Source organism: Pterocles gutturalis, unplaced genomic scaffold, assembly GCF_000699245.1.
Source record: "Pterocles gutturalis isolate BGI_N339 unplaced genomic scaffold, ASM69924v1 scaffold16386, whole genome shotgun sequence".
NCBI classification, from domain to species: domain Eukaryota; kingdom Metazoa; phylum Chordata; class Aves; order Pterocliformes; family Pteroclidae; genus Pterocles; species Pterocles gutturalis.
In genome coordinates this window covers 570-27,474 of record NW_010098128.1, presented here as the reverse complement: position 1 = coordinate 27,474, position 26,905 = coordinate 570, and the positions used below count along the sequence as shown (strand labels likewise).

General features: G+C 42.2%; 1 protein-coding gene across 1 annotated transcript; it reads right to left on the bottom strand.

Moving 5' to 3' along the window:
* Positions 1–377: 377 nt before the first annotated feature.
* NUP188 (nucleoporin 188kDa) lies at positions 378–26,024 on the bottom strand (the record flags this gene model as incomplete). Its single annotated transcript, XM_010087891.1, has 43 exons — positions 378–1,242; positions 1,450–1,579; positions 1,998–2,068; positions 2,203–2,334; positions 2,690–2,899; positions 3,626–3,700; positions 4,111–4,248; positions 4,856–5,011; positions 5,183–5,275; positions 5,953–6,153; positions 6,546–6,727; positions 7,925–8,070; positions 8,501–8,586; positions 8,940–9,017; positions 9,511–9,706; positions 10,316–10,383; positions 10,999–11,068; positions 11,408–11,577; positions 12,223–12,429; positions 13,147–13,253; positions 13,657–13,790; positions 14,529–14,657; positions 15,080–15,146; positions 15,381–15,501; positions 15,852–15,966; positions 16,120–16,196; positions 16,285–16,372; positions 16,940–17,066; positions 17,406–17,561; positions 17,682–17,808; positions 18,268–18,387; positions 18,921–18,986; positions 19,551–19,640; positions 20,362–20,562; positions 21,088–21,202; positions 21,601–21,812; positions 22,225–22,344; positions 22,483–22,575; positions 23,273–23,317; positions 23,789–23,869; positions 24,637–24,721; positions 25,289–25,362; positions 25,970–26,024. Coding segments are annotated over 43 exons (5,185 nt in total), but the record flags the coding sequence as incomplete, so codon positions are not given.
* Positions 26,025–26,905: the final 881 nt, after the last annotated feature.

Sequence of the window (26,905 nt, the reverse complement as noted above, 5' to 3'; positions counted from 1 at the left end):
CTGCTTGAGAGAGCTACACCAGCACACTGCAACATCACTGTAGACAGGGCAGAGGAGCAGCTTGGACCTGTGCAGAGTAATCTGTGTGCATGGGCCACACCATCGTGTGCAGAGTATTTTATAGCGATGCTCCTTTAAAACCTCCTGCAAGTTCCCCAACATGAGAGTAAGAGAAAGGGAGTGGGTGTGGGTAAAACCGAGGGAATCAACCTGTGACTGTAATCGCTTCAAATGGGATCTGGGTGGTCACTCCCAAGGCACAACTCCCCTCGCTGTTAGCTGGGACTGCAGCCCGCCTGACGCAGCAGAGCCACCACACAGAAGATGCAGAATTGGTGCCGCAGGCTGCTACACCCAATAGAGACCATGTACTCAGCTGCTGCTTATAAAGGTTTTAATATCAGTATAAATAGGGCACAGTTACAAAAACCTGCAAGACTGGAGCAATGGAATTTTGACTTAAAAACCTTGAGTGAGGCCTTGCTCTTCAGAAACACACACAACACACAGACTGCAGGGTGAAGGGAAGGCGTGAGCACACATACACCATCGTGCCTTGAACCATTCCGTACAAAAATAGCAGTAGAAAGATGGTCTCTGAATTGCTGGCTGATCCCTTGGTTGTGCCTTAACTGGAGTCTGACTGCGAGGGAGAGGCAGATTGCACCTTGTGTTATGAGCAGAGTTAATGCCCAGCGAAAACTCTGTCTCCTCTCTCCACCCAGCCACAGCTTCCCCAGCTGAGGTACAAGCTATAAAAATAAAGGTTTTGACTGTTCAGCACTTGTCCCCAGATGGGATGCTCTAGCAGATGGAGCAGCAGGCTGTGCACGCGCGCTGATCACTGAAGAGCCGCTCTCGGCTTTCCTTACATTCACTCTGCTGCTGGGTTGCAAGAGTTCATCGGGATCTCGCTGCTGATGGTCCAGCTCGGTTTACACCCCTGCCCACACCAGGCCTCCCTCCCTTTCCCAGTCCTTGTTACGAGCTCTGACAAAGGTGATGCCTTCTGTGCTGGACATGAATCGTTCTGGTGCACGTCCTGAAAAGGGAGGCGGGGCAGGACAGCATCTATCTCTGCACATGCCGGACAAAGGCCTGCACAAGCTGAAACAAAGGCTCCTGCCCCTCGGGACCCAGCTTGGAGGATGACTTTCCTTGGGGAGAGGGAAGAACACCGCTGGCCGGTGAAGAGGGACCACCGCGGCGGAAGTAACGAGACAGGCTGGAGAGCAGCGTACTCTGAAATGAGAAGCATGCAAGAAGTTAGCTTCTCTCAAACACATGTCCCTCTCCCTCCCCAAACAAGGTGGGGGTGGCAGAGGATGCCCAAGATGCTGCTGACTCATGCTGGGGAATGGGCTCTACTGGGCAGCCAAAGACAAATGACCTTCTCCCACACGACATGTTTACACTGAACAGCCAGAAAGGATGCTACAAGCTGCTTACAAGCTCAGAGCTGAGTTCCTGTTTCATCCGCTGCTTATCACGGGGAGGCACAGCCGGGTCCCTCAAGTACCGAACAGCCTGGGAGATGAGCAGGTAGAAACAGTTTTCCATTGTAAACATGAGCAGAGACCTGTGCAAAGAAACGCAGGAGCAAAAAAGGTCAGCACACTCTAGTTTCAAGGTCAAGTACTCTTAGAAAGACTTCACACACAGGGTACCTATGAGGGAACACAGTTACTGTTCACGTTCTGCTCCAGCAGCTACGGTCTGCAGTGCAGAAAGCCCTGCTGGCCATCAGGGAAGTCTGATTTAAATGTACTGGAATATATGCATCAAACACTCTACGCTGCATCTTAGGATGGGATGGCTTCACACAGCCTCCCAAAAAACTCCCTGCTTGCCTTGGAGAGCTGCTGATGGGCTACCTGAACTCCCTGGGTTCAGAGTGAGCAGCTCTGGAGCTACACAAATGCCTGTGAACCTCAGTTACGAGCAGAGGAGCATTAGGTTCTGCTCCTTGACCATGACTAAATCAGTTAGAAACTTACTTGAGGGTTTTGGTTCCCTCTTGCATATTCAGCCCTGCAGCCTGAGGGAAAGGTTCCTTCTTCTTATCCAGCTGAGATGGGAAAAAAAGCGTTAGTGACAGGAGACAGGAGACACAAAACAGGAAATACTCCTGCTCTTCAAAGTATCAGTTGAGAGATCACTGCAACTGCTGTGCTCTCCCAAACAGAAAGAAATGGCAAGTACCTCTCCCAGCATGTTAATGGCCACGTTGACTGTGGCAAGGAGGGTCCCAAAGGAAGGTGCAACATCTGAATCAAAGGCCGGTGTGGTGAAACTCAAAACGAAGAGCACGTTGTATTCAGCAAGGTCCAATGACTGTGGAGAAACAGAGGAGTGACCCGAGGCCGTGAGTGTGCTATGGTTGTAGTGACAGGAATACCTAGTTGCTGTATCACACCTTTTGTATGGAGAACTAGAAACAAGCATTTCCCAAATCTCAACTATACAGATGGAGCTGTAGCGAGCGTTCTGTACAGTACTGTACAATCAGACTACACAGCTCTCCTCACATCAATGAACCTTCTCCAACCCCCAAGCCATACAGCTTGCCACCAAGTGGAGAGCTAAAGTCATGACTGTTTCCAGTTTTCAAAAGCCCAGGCATATGTACCAGAGACACAGGAAAAGGGCGTTAACTACCCACGGAGCAGCATGTCTCCTCTTTCTCTACCTGATCAAGGAGGATCTGGCAGACGTCGGGGGTGAAATGGCGCAGGGCAGCAAGAGATTTGCTGAGGATTTTCAAGAGGCTGTACTGCACTGTAAGCAGCGCTTTCTGCTCTGCTGCCTCTGACTCAGGGCTGGGATGTTTGGAGGAGGCTTGGGGATTACGCTGCACTCGTGGAGTCACACTTGATGGAAGGGAATCACCATTTTTAGTCTGTGGAGAAAGAAAAAATAAAGTATTGAATACAGATAAGATTATTTTGCACTAAGATGAATACCCTGAGGAAAAAAAAATAGCTATGAACAAAAGGAATGAGGAAATAAGGCACTCAGTCTGTCACCTGCTAGAAGCATGAGAACCTACACTTAGCGTGCACCGAGGGAAGCACTGCATTGCAGAGAGGCAGCTGCAGAGACTATTTAGATTCCACATTACAGAAAAATAAATCTCTAATCAACACACCAAGCCTTAGCCATGCCGAAATAACACATCAGTAGCAATGCATCGTCTCCACCTCATGAATCTAAGGATTCCCCATGAAGAAGAGCTATCTCTCTTAAACAAATTAAATCAGATCAAGGACACCAGGTCAACAGTGGCTTCGTTAATGGCACTACAGAGTACTACAGCAATGCAGCCTTCTGGCTGCAGCACAGGCAGCTGTAAATGATAACAGCACCATTCAAACACAGGCTGCTGCTTCTCCAGAACTGGCTTTGCACAGTCCAGAGGTTTGAGAGTCCAGAGTACTCTGCGCTTTTTTTCTTTGCTGTGGAGAAATGCAAATCCTCAATATTCATGATTGTCAATAATCACCATTGGGATTGCAGACAATCAATATCCAAGAGCCTGGATACTGAACAACATTCGCCTTTTAACAGGGAGCACGGGCATGCAACACTCCTAACTTACAGCTTGGTTTAGGGTCCCCATCCTCACCTGCAGGTAGTGCTGGAGCATTTTGCGGCTGTGCAGGAGGGAGGTACAGGCCTGACACAGGTAACACAGATTCACCTGAAATAAATAAGGTGAGGGAGAAATCTCTTAAAAGCTCAAAACCCATCTATTCCCTACCATTGGTGGAAGGCAGAAAATTCCATTAAACAGAACACAGTGATCATTAAGGATCACTGCAGTCTTTTGATTTCCCGGTATTTTCTCTGAGTCATCTGGCACTGAGAACTAAAAGTAAGACATTGAATTCCCCAAATTATTTTTCCAAGCTATGATCTGTCTGTCCCCAACAGCTATCTTTCCTCGCTCAATTCAGACAAGGTACTGACAGAACATTTAAATGACCTCAGCAATAGTTCCTATTAAAAGAGCAGTAATAAAAAGGTGATATAGTGCCATTTTCTCTTAGCACACCCAAATCGCTGCGCTCCAAGGCAATGTATTATTCACGGCAGCGTCCCGATTCCTACCTGCATGTCCCTCATAAGCTGCGGCAGGTGGAAATGCCACTCCTTTGTGAAATTTGAGAGCTGAAGAATGAAGCCAACAGTGTGATCAGCCTCTTCCAGGCAAGCCAAGCTCTGCACTGTTCGTACTGCATTCAGGCACTGGAAAGGAGAGAGAAGTAAATCAGGACCACGACAGTTAAATCACAAAAATCCCATTCCCTCCTCTAGAAGAAAAAGCTGAAGAAGCAGAGGATCTTCTCCCTTAGGGACAGAAAATGCATTCATGAAAGCAACCACACAGGACATGGGTCAGACTCAGAGCACATTATATTCTTAGTCAGAGGCTGACGCGTCTCACAAACTGTGCTGCCATTATCTGAGCAAGGCTGAGCTGATGCCACCTCCAAGAACAGCTCTCATTCCTTTCCAAAGCAGACAGCCACAAAGTGAGTTCCCGTCAAACTCTCACTTCTGCTGCTGTGTTTAGTAGGTGTATTGAACACCTGTAGGAAAGTTATAACCCCAAGAGTGAATAGGATGAACAGATGGTGACTGCCCAGCTCTAACAAGTCTCGTAACAATCATCCCTGCCTGACCGCATGGACTGAATATTCTACCCTCCTTTTCCCACGATTGAATTATTTCTACTGTAAATCTTTGAGGGGCAGGAGCCTCTTTTCAATGCTTCTGCACTTTCTGACGTGTTTCCACTGCTATTGCAACACACAAGCCAAGCAAACCGTTACAGAGGGAGTATGTGGCATACCTGAAGAATCCTCTCTTGATGGACACCAACAAAGTCCAGTGCTTCCGTCAGGAAGTTGTATCTCAGTGTTTTAAGAAGGCGCTCCATCAGTGACATGGAGAGACGATAGACCCCAGGCCAAGAGGGGGCATCCAATGACTTTCGAGATGAAGATGTCTGAACAAATCAGATACAAAAATAAATTTGTTATTTACATTGCTGCCTACTGTGGTACACACCACAAACCCTCCACACAGTTTTAGGAGTCTCCAGTCTGGGGTGGCTGCTGTCCTTCCGGACCGGGAGGGCTCTGGCTCACGTTCCCACCCAAAAGGAAGCAGCACCCACCTGAATGGCTCCATTACTGCTGAGCTGGTACACGCTCAGGAGGGGCAGGCAGACACTCTGTGTGACACCAGCTGCAGCCACTGCTGCTGCGCCCTGCAAGACACAGAACAAGCTACTGTTAAAATTTGCATGTGTCTCTCCTCTCTGAGGCTAGACTTATTTTGCATTAGATATTTCTGTCCTTTGCACTGTCACCACCCTTTTAGAGAACTTCCATCCACACAAACTTCTGTGTTGTTAAAAAGTCAGTATCAAGAAAAGCAACCCTGTTCTTCCAGTAAAATCTAACCTGTATAACTGTACTATGAATTCCACTTTGCTATCACCTGATTTGGTACATACATAATCTTTGAAAAGGGCTGGCTCTGGAATGACCTTGCTTTCACCTAAAGCCCTACACAACGTTGAATTTGTAATAGATAAATAACTCTTTATTGCAACTAATGAGAAAGCAGGTTCCAGCACTTAATGCTGTTTTAACTGGAGGGGGGGGATAATTTGCATCGTAGAACAATACATTCAGTGAAAGCGCCTGCTCTAAATTACAGTTCTGCTCTGCCTGGCTCAGCTCTTCCCCCCCAGACATCCCATTATCAAGAAGAACAAGGCAAACTAAGCAGGCGTACATACAGGACCTACTGCTTGCCAGTGTCTAAAAAAACCCTTTATCTACAGATCACTGTTCAGCTGCATTGCAGACAGGCTAATGAGATGTATTGTTCCTATTAAAAATGTATAGCTATATGCTCTCATTTCCCTGCATCTCTCACCTGCTGAGTCCTTGCTAAGGTCAGCAGTAAATGCAACGAGGCCTCTGTGAAGTGAAGGTTTTGTTTAACTCTCAGGCTGATCTCCAATGCGGTAAAGATAGTAGAAAGCACAGGGACTTTCCTAGTAATCTGCAGCCAGTAATCTCTATCTTCATCAACCTCACAGAGCTCTTTAGCCAGATGCAGACCCAGAACACACACCTGCAGCAACAAGGAAAGGAGAATGAGGTACAGGCTTGACATGGACATCAAGAAAATCTTGAAAGCATTTACTAACAAACACAACTTAAAGTTCAATCATTCTCAGAATCATAAATTAAGGCCCCTTGTATCCCTCACACTACACTCTGCACTTTTCCTGGCTGTATTAGCAACTGTCACAATGTTTTTTAGAACAGATCTGAAAGAGAGGCAGCAACAGCAATTTCCCAGGTTGATGTGTGCCAAAAAGACACAGAGTAATTCTGAAACAGAAACTGCCGCAACTTCCTTTGAGGGCAGCAGGCTGCAAGGGAAGGTTGTTCCAAACATACAGGGAATTTTTGTCTAGAGAAAAGAAACATGGCTGCAAAGCAGAATACTGGGTTCTTTACCCCATCTCGCTGGTCCTTGTGTTTAACTCGGGAGGCATCGTCTGTTTCCATGCTGTCCTTGTCATCGGCAGCATCTCCCGAGGTCAGGCTGTGTCGAGTCTGATCAAAGAGCGCGATGACCTCATCTCGGAGCGTTTCACACACGCTCAGCACCAGCTGGGAGTACTGGGGGATCTCATTCACTGTGACACACACAGAACAGACAACAGTTAACACACAATTCTTGTACTCAGGTTTCCAGTTTAACTGATAATATCACTGGACCACATTTCTTGGAGTTATTATTATTTATTCTGTTTTCATTTCAAAACTTACAAAACAGAATGTGAGGAACTGTGACTAAGTCAGATGATTAAGCCTCAGAGGACATAATAAGGGACTACACAGTCATCTGGATAATAAAAACATGTCGTTTTCCCAAGAAGTCATATAAACTCATGACATTTCAAGGCACAAATCAAGCACTACTACGACTAATTCCATAACTGCTCACTACAGCATTTTCTACCCATTTCTCCAGTGCAGTCTATGTTCTCTGAGTCCATATAAATACTACATTCTTCATTATAATACATTGCACCACCTTTTACTAGCATGACTGGAAACCCAAATTCACCAGGAAAGAAAAAACATTTTAAAAAACACCAACCCCCCAATTTCTATTTATTTTCCGAAATAAATGGGCTTGCAGAGCCCAAGCAGTAGGACAAGGCCACGGAAAGGTAAGCTGATAGGCTTCTCAATAAATGGGCTTGCAGAGCCCAAGCAGTGGGACAAGGCCACAGAAAGGTAAGCTGATAGGCTTCCCAACACCGCAGTTGCCTCTGTATGTGTTGTACAGGGAAAGACTGCCCAGAGTCCACTGAGGGTCTTCAAGTGCGACTGCAACGTAAGATGTCCCACAAGTGACAGGAGTCCTGGTTTGCAGAGTTTCTCTGGTTTGCAAGAAAAATGTACCCTTAGAAGACTTTCCTGTGTTTGGATCTTTTGTTATCTCTAACTAGGAATTCATGTCAGAATCTAAGCTCCACAGTCACTCTGTGAGATGGCATTACTAGGGTGTCCCTCCCACACCTGCTGAGCTATTTTTCAAAAACACATGGAACTCCGTCTTGTCTCTATCAAACTGATCAACACATTGTTGGGTAAAGAAGAGAGAAGGGAAGACGTACACATACTGTGAATGATAACCTCATGTCTTTCTAAACCTAGGTAAAACAAGTAAGAAAAAAGTAGGGAAGTCCCACAGGTTGGTGACTATATTCAGCATCCTGTACTACTACGAACACCACATGCATTTTTATCTTAGAAATGCTAGAGTTAGGGTGTGTTCAGCCCTGGCAGCCCTGCTCTTGACACTTGTACATACACCACCTCACCTTTTATCTCCTTTATTTGCAGCACAGTGATAAGAGCTGAGAACACTTTGGCTTTGGTTTTCTCCATCATCTGCTGATCTGCCTGTAGTACTCCCTCCAGAATCTGCGTCAAGGAGTTTATGATTTTATCCACAGAACCCAACTCGCTGACAACAAAAAGGGAGAGCTCTTCAGATTAGACAAGATCCCTCAATAAATATATTGGCTTGACTGAGCTGTGTGTATCATGTTATATGATCCACACAAATAAAAGCAGTTCTTCCAAATAAAGTTTAAGTCACCACCTGGATCTCACTAAAGACATTCCACAGTACAGTGAAAATGCAGGACTATCATAAAAGCTTTTCTGATACACTTTTCACCAGCAAATAGAAAGCCAAACCATAAATGTATCGCTACAAGAGATTTCAGCAACAACGTACAGACATTTGCCATCCCAAAAGATAATTCTACGACAAGGCTTCAGTTTCCTCCCCTAATCACTAAGGGAGTCTCACTAAAGCAAAACACTTAAACATAATCTCCCAAGTTTTTACATTTAGCAGTGACTAATAGTTATCCAAACAAAGCACCTACCTCTTCCACTGTTTGAGCAGGATCAGAAGAAGGGTACATAGCATAGAGCCCAGCTGCAGACAGGACACTGACATGGGAACTAGGAGCTAAGAAGAAATACCGCAGGAGTTACACTTGAAATAGTCACATGTAACACTTAAGAAATCCTCAGCCCAAGCACTGCCACCAAATGACCAAGTTTGCTCTTCAGGAGCCAGGAGCATGGAGTGAACCAGAGTCAGGATCCTCTGCAGGATCACTCAGTGATGACAAGAGCGCCACATACAAAATAAAGATTTATAAGAAGCTCATCAATTCAGGGAGAGCGCCTTTGTCTCAGCCCAGTCTCACAGGATCTGAAAAACCCATCACAGCAAGCAGCTGCAGAAACAGAATTCCTCATAGTACAAAGAAGGTGAGCAACCGGGAAATCAAAGAACTGACAGGAAGCAGCACCTACCAGAACCTTGGTCCCATTTAGCACATCCAGAAACAATTGCTGATGAACTGCAGAATCAGTCAGATGCATTATGTCTGCCTAAGATCCACAAAGACAAAGATCCATCAAACACAACAGAAGATGCACCTTCTTAGCAGTCTAACATCAGTCTACTGTTACTTAAAGAATTCACCAAATTTTATAGCTGTTGAATGATGCAGTTTTTCAGAAATCACTGAAGTACTGCATTAACAGTTGACAAGAAGTCAGCAATGACTAATTTCTCTAATGATGCATCCCTGCCTCACCTGACTCAGCAAAATCTCAGAATTCCTTTGAATTGCTATAAAAATTATTTACTACCTCCTTCCTCTGCTCAGACAATACGCTAACTTTGAACAGTAAAGCACCACCTACTCTAACTTCCTGTACCATGCTCGTGCCAGCTTGTGTTGTAACCATATATACAAGAAAATGAAAAGAAAAAACAGCGAATTCTTCACGATGGCTTAGCTGGACCCTGAAGAGTTGATATTGTGTTATTCAAAATGTTAATTCCAGATTATCATAAACAATAAAAGGTAGCTCTTACATGGCTAGTAGAGATTATCAGCAGCATCCGCCAGGCTGAGATCAGCATCTGATATTCTGTCATGGAGGCACAGCTGCTACCCTCTGTCTCTGCCACATGATGTGCCAGTAACTTCACATATTCTGACCAATAGGCAAACCGCTTTTTGGTGGAGAAATTCTTCAGCGTATCTTTCAGGGACTGATCCAGTGAGCCCCTGACCAAATCAAGAGGAGAAGTTATCCTCATTTACTCTTTGGTCAGAAAATATACTTCTTCTGAGATTCAGGTGGCAAAGCCAAGGACACAGCTTGCAAGTGAAGGTTATTCCACACATTAGACCTGTGCAGGGAATCCCACTTTTTGCATCAAATGTGAAGGAAAAACATGATCCCTGAAGAAAATCTATGATTTTTTTTTTTTTTTTAAATAGAGATTTTGGTTAATCCTGACTTCAACATATTGAAGGGCAGTTATGTCCAGGAAAACAAAACAAGTGGGACAAAAGTACAAAAATGTTATTCAGCAATCGCTATAGTAGGTGTACTCAGCTTAGTTTACAATTAATTTTAATAAATACTCTATATTCTCATTCCAGGACACAAGGAAAATACTAACATTCTCATCCACAGGGTGCAGAAACACTAACATCTCTTTCTGCAACGGGTGGTTGCAAGAATCTCAAATGGATGTTTGTGATTTGTTTATAAATCACTGTTCCTCCCACATGTGCTTTGTCCCTCACAGCCTGCATGGTCTATCAAGATTTAACACACACAGTTTAGATAATTCAAAAGCACAGGGATGAAGACTACTAAAGACTCACTTGACAACATAGTAGATCTCCAAACAGATGATTTTCATTATTAAGGCACAGGTATCCAAGACACTGAGCTATAAAGACAAAAAAACAAAGCAAAATCTGAGCACCTATTTCTGCAGGGTAAGTGGAATTCTGATTTATCTCTACACACCCACTTGTAGTGACTGATACTCCAGTTTTGCAGATTTGTTTCTCCCACAGTAGCAATAGTTGTGTCACTTGACCATGGACTGATGACAAGTGACAAAGCAGCACTCTGAGTGAGAGCACAGGACTTTCATAATGAAGGGGAAAACTCCCACAGAAAGGAAGAATAACAAGAACCTAACAGATTCCTCTGCCACACCAATCAGCCTGAGGTATGTCTAAAAAATAGGAGAGATTCTTTTGCACACGACATATAGTATAGATATGCTACAGACAGCTATCTGCCAAACAGTGAGTGTTACCACAGATGCTGGGTAACATCTATTTTTGTTTCATGAATAAAGAGCAGAGAATTTCAAAAGACAGTTCATGGCTGTACAGTCTCTGCAAAGCCAGAAAGCATTCACTTCATCTCATGCCTATGTTTAAACCACTTCACCACCCTTCCTTTTAGAAAACTGCAAGCAGAGGGAAGAGCTACTTAGAAACCCTTACTGAGAAGTACATAACTGCCTTCATTTTGTTTGGATGTAACTCACCTCTGATGACTCTGAAGGCGGAGGAAGGGCCCCAAAGAGGGGATTGGTTAAATTTTCCCAAAACTTTGGCCTAAAACATATATACAGAAATAATATCGGTTATCTCCCCCATGCCACGACTAGCAGCATTTTAACTGTTCCAAACTTCAGAGAAAATATGCTTTGGTAAAGACAAGCTTACATAGCTTTGTATAAAAGAAACAAAACAAAATATATTTGCTTCTGAATGTGCACACATGAGCTTCTCTTCTTCTTTCCTGAGAGACTAAGTTAAAGCCCACACACTGTATACTCTTACCAGGGCACAAAAAGACGAAGATACAAATGTCCCTGAAATGTCTGATGAACCAAAGAAAAAGTGTTTTGGAAAAAAGGAAGGAAAATGCATTGTAGAAAAACAACAACTCACTTTGTCCTCAGAACTAGCATGGCGCTATCTCGCCGGTCCTGCCACAGAGCATGCAGGAAGGCAATGGCAGCACGATGCAAGAGGGGAGGGCACCAGTACCTCTCCTGCTGTTTGGAGTCTATGAGCTCTAAGACTACTTGGAGGCAACTCCACTCCCCTAAGCTGAATTCCTAAAGCAAAAAGGAAATGAGAGAGGTTACATCGCCACAGAACCACTATGTAGGCACCTATGAAAGCAGAATGGGCTTGATTCCACTTGAACAATACACAGAGAAGTAAATCTTGAGTACATGATGCCATCATAAATTTTGTATATGATTTACAAGGAATTTAGTCATAACATAGGAGAGAAAAAAATATTTTTAGGGGAATAAGAAATTAACTAAGCTAAGACTTAGTAAAAGCAAATGCCTTCAAAAGGTCCCAATCCAAGAAGACTTTGAAATGCAAAGCACCAAAATGGATATGCTGGAAAACTGATATTGTCCATTGTACCTCAATCTTCAGCTTTCACACTGACTGTCAGAGTCAAGAGTGTGGGCCACAGGGATCTTTGGTCTGACCCAGTAGATGTTCTTATTTTAACTCAGTATCTGCCTTGAAACATTGGGGAGTTTCTCTTTGGTTATAGAGAAAAGTGAAACTGGGATAGCAGCACATCCATTAATCACAACCCCAAGCTGCATTTATCTTTACAATAAGCACATCAGGTTACATGTCAGAACCACCAGATTTCAGAGGCTAGTGCCCTAAGACTGCTATGAATGCTACAATAAAGGACTAGTGATTCCTTGGGCAAATATCTGCTGTTCTACCTTTGACCCGTCACTGCCATCCTTCACTTCCAAGTTCAGGAACAGCTCAATGAGCCCAGGTTGTGTCTCCACAGCAACTGTGAGGAATTCCAGTATCATGACCTTAATACGCATGTCCTCAATCTTGCTCTGCAGGCGGGTGAGGAAGGCATCGCGGATAGCAGCAGCATCACTACCAAGGCAGGCATAAACAGACATGGGAGCAACCTGCAAAAGGAAAGAACCATCAGAAGCAAGAATAACCAAACACTACAGAATGGTGCTTCTCTGTACGAAAGGTGATTTGCATTTCAAATTAAAACTCCAAAATATTTGATATTGAATCTACAAACACATGTGAGGGAACTCAATAAGCAGGAAGAAACTTGCAAAGTGATACAAATTTTCCTCTTTGGCAATTCTGCTCTATCCCTCACCTATTTCTCAAGGGTTATGAGAAAACTGGAAAAGACAAAGAGAAAAACAGTCTTGGAATAAGGTTTCTTGAAATAAATAAACACCGATCTGGATTTATCTGCTTTAATAAAACTGCAAATACATTCAGTATTCTCAGTAAGATGTTAAAGCTCCAGTTAAGAAGGTGCAGGAATTGTATTTAAGAGTGTGACTTGAAAAAGTTTCTCAAAGAAATGGAAAGAGATCAACTGGAAGTGCAAATACTTTGCAGAAAACACCCCACTCATGAAGCCTCTCAGTGACTGAGTAACTTCTGAAACAGAGGAGGATTACGTGAAAAAGCTACGAGCCCTTTATGTAATTTGAATGTGCTCTACCTTTCAGCTTTCAGTCCACACTGCCTTCAGCTGACTTGCATTAAGCTCCCTGATACAAAAGAGCCTGAAGAAATTACCTTGAACGAATTTCAGTGGTGGAACCAGTCACAAGGGGAGAAGTAAAGGAGCACTTGTGTGAGTCTCATCTTACCGTAGCCAGTCGTTTGAGCAACTGGATGGCCAGGCGTGGAAGTGCAGGGTCATGCTTGTGGTAGATGTATTTGGCCAAGACCGCAATAAGATTGTTTCCATGAGCACCTGGAGAGAACACAATTAAAATCAAAGAGAAGAAACTGCAACAAGATATAACTATTTACCAAAATAACAATTCATAGCAGAAGGTGAGAACCAGATCAGTTTTCCAAAAGAACAAGGCGTGGACCCAGCCAGAGGCACTAACAGCAGCTGATTTACTATAGTCTCTAATTACACTTATCTCATTACAAAGCATAGAACAAGCCACGTTCACCTAATACTTTAGAACCTGTCCCAGAGGAGAAGAACGCCTTAGAGGAGGGAGAATAGGCCTTCTGCCATCACTAGAAACCACTTTTTGGAATCTTGAAATCTTAACTACTGTTTGCAAAGAGTCAGTGTGTGTCTCATTACAAATAACAAAAAAGCACAGCTGCCCAGGCTGTGCCCATGGAGAAATACATACCGTGCTGAGTAAGTGCCTGTTCTAACGGAGATACCACGCTAGAGGGGGATTTCAACCGGATGACATTGTTGGTAACCGAGAATGCCAGCTTGACTGTTTGGATCAGCAGGTGACCTTGACCTTGTGACTCATCGCTGTTTCCAAAAAGAAACCAAAGTAAGTAACTGTGTTGACAACTGACACTCATTATTTGCACAACATTCCAAGAGGAAATTGTACACTCTGTCAATCAGGGGTTATAAGACATTTTTACTCAGACTGTCATGTCACCACATAACAGCTGCTGAAATACAAACCCCCACGTATCTACCCAACCCTGAGTTTTCAGCATCAAACAAAGAAAAAAAATATCCTGACAGCCTATTGTCACTTCCCCCACCAAACCACCCTGAAAAGACTGATCATCCCTAGCACTTCCAAAATTACAGTCCAAGCTTTATTACAATTTATTCATGAGCATAGCTTCACTTGAACTCTGGTGTTACTTGAAGAACCAAAACTTCTACCATTGTCTCTAATCTTATGGCTTCTAATTGACTCATGCAATCTGATAAATTGCATTCAAGTGAATTCTTTATTTAAAAAATGTAACTGCTAGCGAACACTAAACAACTGAACACATTTACACCCACCAGCATGCTCCAAATGTCATTTAGAAACAGAAAACTAAAACAACTGCATAAAATGGATGGCGTACAGAGAAGACTATAAACAGATCTGGAACAAACAAAGCTTGCTCCTCCAGACCATGCAAAGCAGGCTGGCATGGCTAGCCCTTATTCTGATTCCCCATTAAGTTCAATTAAAGCTACATTTCAAATATTACTATTTGCTTCTTTCCTCGCAGTACTGAAGCGAACCACAGCACTCACCTACTAGGCTGGGAGGCCATCACCATATCAATAGTGTCCACACCAATCCCCATGATGTTAATGACAGCTTGCCCCGCTTCCGTGTTGGCCAGGCTGAAGATGCACAAGGACTGAAGGCTGGGGGCATTGCTGGGAGAAACAAACACCACAGGATGTCATCACTAGGAGCACTTGCAGTATTCTCCTACCTAGCACTTAAGAAAACGACCACAAAATAACCTCTTAACTTCTACACCCCCACTGACCCCTATTTTATTCTCCCTTCTGCTTTCTTCAGAATGGATACACAAAATAGGAAAGGGGATGGCAGTCTGTCCCTGGAGATGTTTTTTTTTTTTCTCCTTCTTCACCAGGTATTCCGAAAAACAATGTCCCTAATCTTTTTCTACCCTTCCTGTACTCAGTAACACTGAAAAGAGCTGAAACCAGCACTGCACAATCATGACAGTTCATTCCTAGTAATTTGCATTCAAAAACTGAAACAAAAAGACGGAGCCCTCCTGCACTGTAAGCCAGGCTGGTGCAAATCTGAAATCTATCACCTGTCTTACCTGCTGCGAGGATCCATTTCAGGGCATAAATTCAGTATCGCATGGATCAACTGCAGAATAAGGCATCCTAAAACACAGATGAAATGGACCACTCAGTTTCCAGGAAGATCTGTTGCCTAGTTCCTCATAATTTCAAACAAATCACAGCACCTAACAATACTCCTAGACATACAAATCAAATCCCAAATGGCTGTTAGAAAAGCTATGATAAAAAAGGAGTAAAAATTCACACATCCTCTCTGCGAAGACAGGCGATCATTTTTATTGCCTTCTCTTTCTCCCCAACCCTCAACATCCTTACCAATTTTCTCTCTCACTCCGTGACTGTTATAACGCCATTTGTGGTAATTCGGTAACATCTCCTTCAGGACAAACACAATGCAGGGCACAAGTCCTTGGCTCTGGGTGCTACCAAGTTGTCCCTAGGAGAAACAGAAATGTCATTGTCCCTCTTCTGGTTAAAAGGACAAAAAACCTTTTGCAGGAGGACATGCCGTAAGTCTTTAAAGTGTGAGAAAACTACCAAGCATGGTGACATAGATTTACAAGCAACTTCTATTATTTTGTCAATCAGATGAATCAAAACAGTTTTTTTGAAAGAATTGGGCTACGGAGAAAGCACGAACAGTAGCACAGAAGGGAAAGTCAACCAATGATTCCTCATAGAGACCCGCTGCACAGGAGATCGGTCTCAGACATGGCTGTAGTTCACTTTCCTATCACAACAGCCTCCAGCTGTACTTCACATGCAGACCGTTCCGGAAGCACTCACCCGGATGAGAGTTGTGATCAGGTTCAGGAAGGAGATGGTAACGCTGTACTCGCCCTGAGGCTGTTCTATGCTCATCAACAGATTCCCATAGCCCCCAGCATTCATTCCCTCTGCACTGTGAAATGAGCAAGAGAGTTTATGACATGAATAGCAGGACCCCGACCATGAGTGAGAGATGCCACAGGCATAGATTTCACACTAGCAAAAAGTTCTTATGACAAGTTATGAATAGGGTGGGCAAAAAAAAGGGCTGAGGGATCATGAATACCTAATCATGTGATTCATACTGGACACTGGATTGGCAACAAATGGTAAGAACCCTGTATGGTGAAGGTCAGTCCAAACCTGCAAGAGAAAAAGTAGATATTCCCTCTCATTCACATATACATCTCTACTAGCTCTCAAACCCAGCAAACCCAGGTCACTTCCTCACCTTGGCTGGCATCCGAGCAGCCAGTACTGTCAAACAATTGACACAAGAAGCAATAACATCCACAGGGGGAGAGATTACAGTTGTTAGCCTAGAAAAGAGAAGTAGTATGCATAAAACCACTACCTGTGGTCTAGCCTATATACTGTGTTTTTAATCAAAAAGCTTCTTTCTCACTGAAGTACACAAGCATAAAATCTAAGCAGGCAAATACAGACACCAGAGTCTGCACTTCCAGTCTAGACTTGCCACTTCCCCCTCACACCTGAGTCACATCAATTCACTGCAAGAGGCAAGGCTGGCAAGAGAACAGACTGTCACAGCGAACAATAATTATGCAGCAGAATATAAATTTCCAGGCAGCAGAACATACATTTCTCAGTTAACACTGAGAGGAGAGTTAATAAATACAACTGTTTTAACACCTGGAAGGTACTGCTCCAATTATATGTTTTATTCCCCTTTCATGTAAATATAGCTACCAATAAAAAATGCCTTTAATTTGAGTGCAGCCAGAACATTCTTGAGAGCTGAACACCAGTCTCGATGAGTTCAAGCACTGAGACAAACTTCTTGCAAAGCTCTTGGCAAAATTAGTAATTAGACATTGTTCCAACTCATTATATCTTCTCAGGTACCTCCACTGTTAGTGCCTTACCTCTGCAGGAGCATGTAGATTCGCGACGTGATTGGCAGAAGGCAATCTGCTATGGACACATCAGTGCTGATGACTTTATGAACCAGATCAATTATGGGCTTGACCCTCTGGCAATGCTGAATCACATCTGGGTAAAGAAAACTAACACTAGAATGGAAATCATACTCAAGCAGTAATCAAACCTGGAACAATGCACGTTAATCTTACACCACATCCCCACGATCATTCTCCATACCAAAAAACATTTATTTTATCTATCTCAGCTTTTCCCTCATCTAAAATCTAACTCATCTCACTACATGCTCTTGGCCTTTTGCAGTGAATTTTACAGTATTAGAATAATAATTTAAAAATCAGGTTTCTTCACTCTTTCAAAAGTATTCAGAGCTGTTCAATCCTACTATTAACCTCAATGCATACTGATTACCAATTATTTACTCTCTTTTATAATCCCAGCCTATCTCACCTGCTGTCGATACAACGTGGAGCAGCATCTCAATCTCGCAGGTAAACAGTGTCCAGCTGCTGTAGGAATACTCCCATCGTACCAAATAAGCCCGATCATCCAGCATCACTTGGCCCACTGTTCCCTGAGGTATCCGCAGATTTGTTTGACCGAGTCCTAAAGATTGAAGAAGCAGGTGAAATAAAGTCACAAATTTACCCATGAGTTAGAATCCAGATAAAGAACTAAATTTCCCAAAGCACTTCAATAAGAAAAGGTTAAGTGCAGTTTCCTTACCAAGAGGATAGAGGAGCTTCGGGGTCTGTCTTCGCCAAAGTGTGCCATCTTCATGAGAGATCACATCAGGAGGTTTATGCTTGTATAGTTCGATATAGAAGGACATTTTATCCAGGAAACTGTATACCTGCATACAGAGAGAGCTTAAACAACACAGCCAAAGAGCCAGACCTTCTTAAAAATTTATCAACCAGGTCATTTCCAGCAATAGGCAGGTTTTCTTGACATGGACAATATCCTTCTAATATGTCAACCCTAGTAAAACATCATTAGACAGCCCACGTGTTCAGGGAAGTCTGATGGAATGAATCAGGAACTTGTGACGAGTAAATTACAACATGAAAAATTAGACAGCATCTTAATCTTCAGTCAGTAGACTTGAAGAGTTTTCCAAAAGCCACAAAATAGTCTCCTGCAACAGCACAGGACTAAAAAGGAGCCCTGTCCACCGCTCTTTGACAAAAGTTTGATGTCTGTTATACAAGACTGCAATTGAGATAAGTACATGTGCAATGGAAAGAAAGAATCACACATTATCCCTGTCTTAAAATAAATCATCTCCCAAATGCCAAGAGAGATCCTGTACCTTTTTTGCTGTAGATTTATCTGACACGAGAGCTTGGAGCAGCTGAAGGAGAGGAGTAAGAAGGTGGGGGAACATCCCACACACACTGTCCAGGATAATACCCAGACCTGCAGTAGGTTCCTGGTTGTGGAAACAGAAAACAAACGTCCTATTACTAAAAGACATCCTCAAATGGACTCAGTATAGCACAAGGATACAGTTCCTTTTTAAGTTGTATGTTTAACATTAATCATGCACAAAAGCATCACTCTGGTCCTTGCACAGACTAAAGCATGAGGCAGTGTGCAAGTATAAGGCAGGAGGTAAGACTGTAATGCATCACATATCATCCTAATTCTGTGACAACAAAAAAATAAGCATGATGCTTTTGCCAGCAGTTAGTTCAATCCTTGCAACCCCAGCCCTGGTTTAAACTATCACCTATATTACAACTTGTTCCAGTATCCTTCAAGAGTAAAGTCAAGGCTGTACCTAAAAGGCAGGAAAGGGCAAAAGTAAATCAAAAATAGATACAAACAAACACTAGCTCCTCAGGCCTTCCTAGAAACTGACTAAATAAATACAATGAGTCTGTTCCTTTCGTAAAAGGAGATCTCTTTATCAGGTTTTAGCTATCAAGCAAGGTAGGTCAAAGTAGTTGCCAACACACTCACCGTCTTCCAAAAGAGCTGAGGAATGCTGGATGCTGCCAGAACTTCACATGCAGCATCAATGATATCCTTCAAAGGAAAAGAAGACAGAGAAAATAAAAGTTACTTTACATACAGGGATTTCATCCCATACAAGTTCTGCCACATCTTTGGAATTTAAGTTTCTGTGTTTACTAGCCAAGATGTAACTGCTTCTTCTAGACAAACCAGAAGGAAGCAGCCAACACAGCCAAACCCAGAAGACACAGCCAGCCTAAAGCCATGCTCCTTGTCACGAATGGTGTGGCCAGGACAAACATATCCACTATATCTGCATGTCTTCTCAAACTTGGAAACTGAATACGTATTTCCATTGCTTTGGAAACAACACATCAACAATTAGTTTCAAATCCATAGGACTGCAAGTGCAAGATGTGCCACCTTTCATTATCAGTCAGCCAGTCTGCAGAGGTGTTTACTAGGTTTGCATCGGGAAAATGCAGTAGGAAAAACAGCAAATCACTCTTTTAGATCTCAGTCACATAAAGTTTGCAGTCTCAAATGCAGGATTACAATTTGACAAAAGTAACTAGCAGTAGTTATGACAGGTTATTTTAAATCAGGTAACAGACACAATGACCCTGGGATGCTTACCTGCTGATTGCCCAATGTGTGTAACTCCAGTGATGTCAGGACAAAGGAAAGAAGCCCATAAATACACATACAAGCTGTGCTGGCAGTACACTGGGAAGAAAGAATACACAACGCCATTATAGGAAAGATTATTAATTACAGAAGACACTGTAACTGTGCTCAGTCTCCTTTACAAACTCTGGGCACATCTGAGTAACCGTCTCTTTCATACACCCTTGCTGCAGCCAGCACAGAGACAGCAAGGCAGTCATTAGTTAAGCTCCACATTAACATGAAATATTTCACTGAAACAAGAAAACTTGCCACTACCATTATCATTAGAAATACCATCAAAACATCAAAAAAGAATCACTCAGTATTCATAGAAATCGAAAGGATTTACTTTCACTGGTTTCTGCCTATGAAGCAGTTTACTCTCATACACAGTATTGTCTAATGGAACCATATACAGAGAAGAGTGTAGGGTTAAATCATCTAGTACTCAAGATCTACAATGGCAAGTACACCTCTGGAGGCAAATCAACAAATGTGATTAAATGCAGTCTATTCTACGCCAGAGATGTAGTTCCTCAATTTACAAAAGCTTTTTTTTTATTCTTTGGGCATAAAAATCAGTTTCCTGTCAATTTGATTTCTGATCTTCACTGAAAGAAGGTAAGATGATAAAACATGATTTACTGCATGCTCTGTGTAAAACCAGGTTTAGTCTGAAAGAACACTGGTTCCAATTCACCTGCTTCCCACCATACCTTTATGTCAGCAGTAGTTAAAAACCTTCACGAGCTTACACATATGATTATAAGAAACTCACATTGTTCCCCCCACTGCTCAGCGATCGCAGCAGCTTTGTCAGATACTGGAAAACATTCAGCTGGATAGCAGTGCTGCCCATTCTCCTGATAATGTTTGCCGACTCCTCTGGGTTTATGGTGTGACGGAGCAGAGCCCAGGCCAAAAGCACTGGAGCATGATGTGAGATATCCCCTAACTGCAGCAGCTGATTGTCCATATCCTGCACAGAGACATGACAAAAGCAAAATAATTGAGATCTTCTGAGAGAAGCTCATACTCAGCAAGCATATAAAAATTGTGTCTTCTTGCTAACAGTCACCTTTCCCTTGCAGATAATTATTTCAAACATGCAACTGACCAAATTATATACTTGCAGCCTTGGTCTGTTTTTCTGCATCGTTTACTGATGATGGTTGGTTTAATCTCAGATGTTCTCTGTCCTAAAAATATGGACACTACCAATCTTTTGTTTCATTCCCTTCTGGAAACTTCACAATGCCTATTTCTTGGCACACACCTCTCTTTAGAGAAAGACCCAGGATAATGAAGAAAATAGAAGGGGGAGATGAATTAATTTTGTTGGTTTTGCCCAGAATGTTATGTGGATGCTAGTTCTTACATTTGGGTCAACAAACCCAAGGATCAGAAACTTACAGACATAATCTTTAAACACCACTGCCTGAATAATCACTGTAAGTTCTGTATTGTTAGGCCTGACAAGGGGTTATGCTGCCAGTGCCAGTACCTGGTGGATGCAATTGTTACTGGCCAGCTTGTGCCCCTCTGTCCTGTCATCCAAAGCACGCTCATGGAGGGAGTCAATTTCCATGCCTTCCACCAGAATAAGAGCACTAAAGTAGCTGCAAACAAAAAGAGATAAAAACAAGTAGGTCAGAAACCTGATGCAAGCTCAGTTAATTCAGTTTAAAAAAAAAACCAAAAAAACAAACTGATAAGTGGTTAAAGAACAACTTTTGCATTTCTTTACATTTGTTCTTCTGTTCTTTGAAGCAACACGAAATTACATTAACAGCAGGTAATCCAAATTTTGTCTTGATATGCTAGTATATGAAAGAATACAACCTTCACAACCACCATTCCTGGTTGAACAGGCAGAAAAAGGGTCACATAATTTGAAGATGCTCAGCTGGACACAGCAGCGATTTTACGAGGCAGCAGAAAGAATTATAAGGTTTTTTTACTGAGGAAAACAATTGTTTTGTTCTAGAGTTACTTCACAAATATATACGATACTTACCCAATGCGATCCACCAGGTGATCCATGCTCTCATCTACCAAATGTCTGTTGGTTTGTCTAGTGCCAAACCCCTGTTCTTTGAACATCTTTGCAAATGCCAGAAGCTCATCAGGTGCCATTTCAAAGTATGCATAGTAGAGGAAGATGACTTCCAGGAGCATGGACTGTTCACGGAGGCATTGCACAAACCAACGGGAAACCTGACGTTCTGTCTGCACAAGGAAAAGTTCCACCATCATATGTCAAAGCTCACAGGTCAGTCAAAGAAGTTGGAAAGTGTCGAAGCATTTCAACAGGTTGTGTAGCCAGTGGTTTGTATCAATGGCAAGGAAAACCACTGTAAATAAAGAGTGTGCTGATGCAGAGGGATTATGAACAACTACACCTAAATGGATCTGCTAGCCTAGGGCTATCAATAGATTTACTACAAGGAGCAATACGTTCCATGCAACTCTGTTTCTGAGCAAAAGTGTGTTCTGTTAGAGAGAAAACAGGTTTATTGGAGCAGGAGAAACATCCTTTTTAACTGCATCTGCACATATGCATTTTCCAACACACTACGTATCAGGAAAGACTATAAGACTATATTTATAAGACTATAAATAATAGCAAGAAACAAAATACCATGAGATTTCCATGTGTTTCCCATGTAGGAGCTTCTGCTTTGTACAGCTCTTCAAACTGTTTCCGATAATTAGGAATTAGTTCCTTGTCCAACTTTTCAACACACTGGAAGTATTGTGCCTTAAACAAACAAATAAATAAATAAACTTCTTGCATACTCATGTGATTTTTACAATCACAGGCGGACAATTACTACACAAATTACCTATTTAGCCTATTTCAATGACATCACAGCCAGGAAAAGGTTCCTGTACTCACTGTATAAGGGTGCCTCTCATCCTGAAAATAAGTAAGTAGATGCAGGACACAGCGCAGAATGCAGATCCTCTCTTCATAGTAATAGTCAGCAAGCTGTGAACATATTATGTCACTGATATCAACCTGCTATTGTGTCTAGCTCCCATACTTTTTCCTCTCCCATACACTGCCAAGGCCTTCACCACAAGAATACACAGCGCTCAATACTACGGATGGCGTTTCAACTAGGTAGTTTTAAGCTATCCAAAAAAAAAAAAAAAAAAAAAAAACCAACTTAATTAACATCACAGAACTCAATAAAACATGCCCCTAGGGACATGTCTATTATTAAACTGCTAAGCGAGAAAACTTGGAAAAGAAAAGCAGAAAGACAGATAGAGAGAGAGATCTCTCATTCCTCATCCCTATTATCCTCTGTCAGGTAGAATCACCAGTCTCGGTTTCAGAACTGTCACTTCCCACAATAACATATAAACCTACAGGCTTGGGAAGACCTGGAAGCGTATGCCTGCCCAGCTGAATTCCCTGATACTAAGCTTAAATTTTCCTTTCTGCAGCTACCATTAACACTGTTCAAATCAATACGTACACCCCTGCATCAGAAGCATCTTCTAAGATTTGTTCTTTATATGGAAGAATACTTCAATTATTCCAAGGTTTTCTGGATCCATAAAGTTGCATCTTTTTCAGCAGAAAATTACATGAAATTGACAGCAGGCAATCCAAAATTTGTCTTGAAATGCTAGTATGTGTCAGATTACAAACTTCAATGGAAATGGTAATGACTAACCTTCAGCATCAGAGCCTGACTCTGCCTTTCATCCTGAAGAATTGTCTGTAAGCAAAACACAACAGAATAAAACATTACCTACTGCAGAAATACCTACTGACAAAATACACACAAAAAATGACTGAAATAAACAAAAGACAATTTTTGCTTTCCATTTCTTTTGGAAAGACAGATTCCACAAGTACAAGGCCAAAACACTCATTTGTAACTTTTTTTTTTAATTTGTTCTTCATCTCCACTCACTCTCCTTCACAGATGTGTAGCTTTCCTGTATTCCTGCGACAGAGAGAGGAACTGAGCTCCTGCAGAGCAAGAAGTCGTGCTAGAAAGTCAGGCCTGGATCTCTGCTCTCACATTTCCTTAAAGTGACACTTGAGTGTTGCAGGTTCAGAGAAGAAAAGCTACAAAGCCATTTCTAAATCAGAACTCAGACTCGCATGTGACCATATGCATCAATAAACTACTGGTATTAAGGAAAGACGTGGAGTAAACAGAACATAAATGGGAGCTACAGACCTTCAGGGAGTCCCTTGTTCCTCTGTAATCCTCTTGAAGATAACACTGCAACAACTGCACACTCTGCTCTTCATCCAGACCCTGAAAAAAAGAGAGATGCTCTGAAATGAATAAAAGGCAACGGAGTTCATTAAAGATGAAGATTGTCTCCAAATATTCAGGCAGGTCTTCTCTTCAAAACAAATAATTTCCAAAATATGCCAAAAGAAAATTCTTGCATTAGGCAGATGCCTGCTTTAGTCAGCACTTCTGCTGAAAGCAAAATATATAAGCTTTGATGTCACTGAGATGGAGCCAGTTTAACTTCAACAAAAGGAGAATAAGAGTCATTTAAGATAAAGGTACCACCACCAGTCATCAAATTCCAACTTTGGCTTGAAGGAACATAACCTAGCAGGTAAACTGACAGTATTTTTAAACATGGCAACCGATTTAAGGGACATCAGTTTTTAGCTGAGCAGGTTCAGATGTCTTGAAAGAATCCAAGAAAGATCAAAAGTGGGTGGCTGCTTCTGAAAAGCAGAGCCCTTTGCAGGAGGAAGGGAAGTTAACCAGGAAAACCAAAGCCCTTCGAGGTCACTAATCACTTTTTAAAAGCAGAGCCCTTTGCAGGAGGAAGGGATGTTAACCAGGAAAACCAAAGCCCTTCAAGGTCACTAATCACTTTTGAAAATTTTGACCTAAAGCCTCAACATGTACTTCTAACCTCTTTTAGATTATTTTGAGCTGAAAGGAACTTCAGTTTGCACTTATGCAACATGAAGAAGCTTACTTAAATAACAGAATGCAAATAACAATGCATTCCAAGTGCAGGGATAAAAAATAATCAGAATAGCACCTTCACTCACCAAAAACTTGCTGACCCTCAGACCCAACTCTTTTAGTGGAGCAGCTACCTCTTTATCAGCTTTTATTTTTTCTGCTGAACTTGTACTAAAGAAAAAAGAAATTTTAGTCATTAAAAATGCAGCAATCCCAATGAATGAACAAAAGACGTTTAATGTCAAAATTCTCAGTTTTATCAGTTTAAACTGAACACTCGCTTCTTCCTCAACGGCCTTTCAGTATTTCATACAACAATATTCTGTAACCTTCCCATCAGACAAAACTCAACATTCAGGCTATATCAACTCCAGCTTTTCCAATGAAGGATTCTTCATATATTTCTGGGATGACTGAGTGTCAAGAGGAGTCACTTTTCCACAGGCTGCACACTTGCAGGTGACTGCTGCAGCTCAGCAGAGACAAGGGTTAAGAGCCACCTAACATTAGTAATGACATCAGAAACTGCTGTTACTTCTTTCTGGTCTGTATTTCATGTCCAAAAATGTTATGTAGACTAAGTACTTTCTCTTGTTCCTCCTCTCCTGAAATGTCAAGTCACGCAAGAAAGTAAAAATCTATTTTTACGTAATCAGAGAGAAATATTCAACATGATTCTCTACTTATTAGAAGATTCCATTTTTAGAGTTTAATTTCTAAATAAAGCAACTACTATACCTTGGCGGCTTATAGTATGAAAGTCCCTCTAACAATCTCTGCCAGTGGTTGTTCAATTCTGCTGCAATCTGTGCCTAAAAAAAGAACCAAATACTACTGAACAGGTTCCCCCACACATGCTGCCAAGTCATCAGATTTGTTAAATTTAGGCGAAGCAAAGAAATAAATTCCACCACCACAAAGAGACAGGAACAACACAAGACAAGCATCTGTGATTCATACTGATTCGAGGTGCATATTGTATGAGAAAGGTTGCTGCCTTGCCTAGTCACAGGAAGGGAGAGGAAATAGGAGGCAATGGACTAGGTTCAGAAACATTTGGATTTCCAACCTCTGGGCAAATTCTTGAAAGCACGGGCTCCATCCCAGAAAATAAGGAAGCAGGCTGTACCACTCATGAATACCCCAGGCCAGCCAGTCTAGAAAGCAGCACTTGTGTCCGCTCCAGGAAGGGAACCACCTTTTCACATACACCCTTCCAGGCAGTTCATGAAGCAGCTATAAACAAGGAGTGGAAGAATGAACAAGTAGTGGAGACAGAGGAAGAAAAATCACACTGAGGAAGAGGGAAAAGCAGCAAAATATATTTTCAGTAATATTCAAACAGACATACAAATTATGTACTTGGCTATGGAGTCCATACAGTGATGGGAAAATGTGCTTACGAACACACAGACTTACTGGTTCTCTTAAAGCTGATCTGCCCAGAAGAATTGTCCACAATTCTCTGCTGCTCCTGTACACAAAGGGAAAAGGTGGAGAGTATTTAATGATGAACACTGTTTCAGCCTTCCATTTAGCTCACAGCTGCTTCAAACCTGCAGGCTTCAAACCTCCAACTAACTGAGAGCAGATCACATTACAACATAAGATACCACAAAAATTATTCAAGGAACATTAGTTTTTAGCAGACCAGTTTCAGATGTTCTGGAAGAACCCAGGAAAGACCCAAAGACAGTGACAACTGACACAGCAAGACTTGCAAACCCATATCAAAGAAGCATCACATTTATATCTGTTTACTAGCTCAATTTCATTTTCCTACTTGGACATTTGAAGTTAGTAAAAAGAAACCTGATGAAAGTATAGAGCAATATTTTATTCAGTTACATTCAGTGCTCTCCTCCAAACAAATTCCTCCATAACAGTTTCATCCTTCACTCTAAGTGGAACACAAAACTGGGTGAAGTGAAAAACTGCAACACCTTTACATAAGGTAGAATGATTTGCCACAGGTCTTCAGAACATTTACCCTCAGCTTCTTGTTTCTTCCTGAGAACTCTAGAAAAGCCAATCCGCAGTATAAAGTATTACAGACCAAATCCTGACCCTGGCGTACGCATCCAGAAAAGTGAGTGTCCCTACAACAGCTCTACAAAAGGATGTCTGCCAAAAAGAATATTTCAGGAACTCAGACAAACGATGATTTGCGAGCACCACAACACAAATCAGGAGTTAAACACCACAGCTCCCCACACGAAGACTCTCTACAAAAGCAAGAACACTCATTAGCTTATTTTTAGAACAGCATCATCAAAACAACTCACTACAGCAGTGAAAGTCACCTGCAACCTCTGACACACGGTGCCACTTAAATGATAGATTATTTCCAGCACA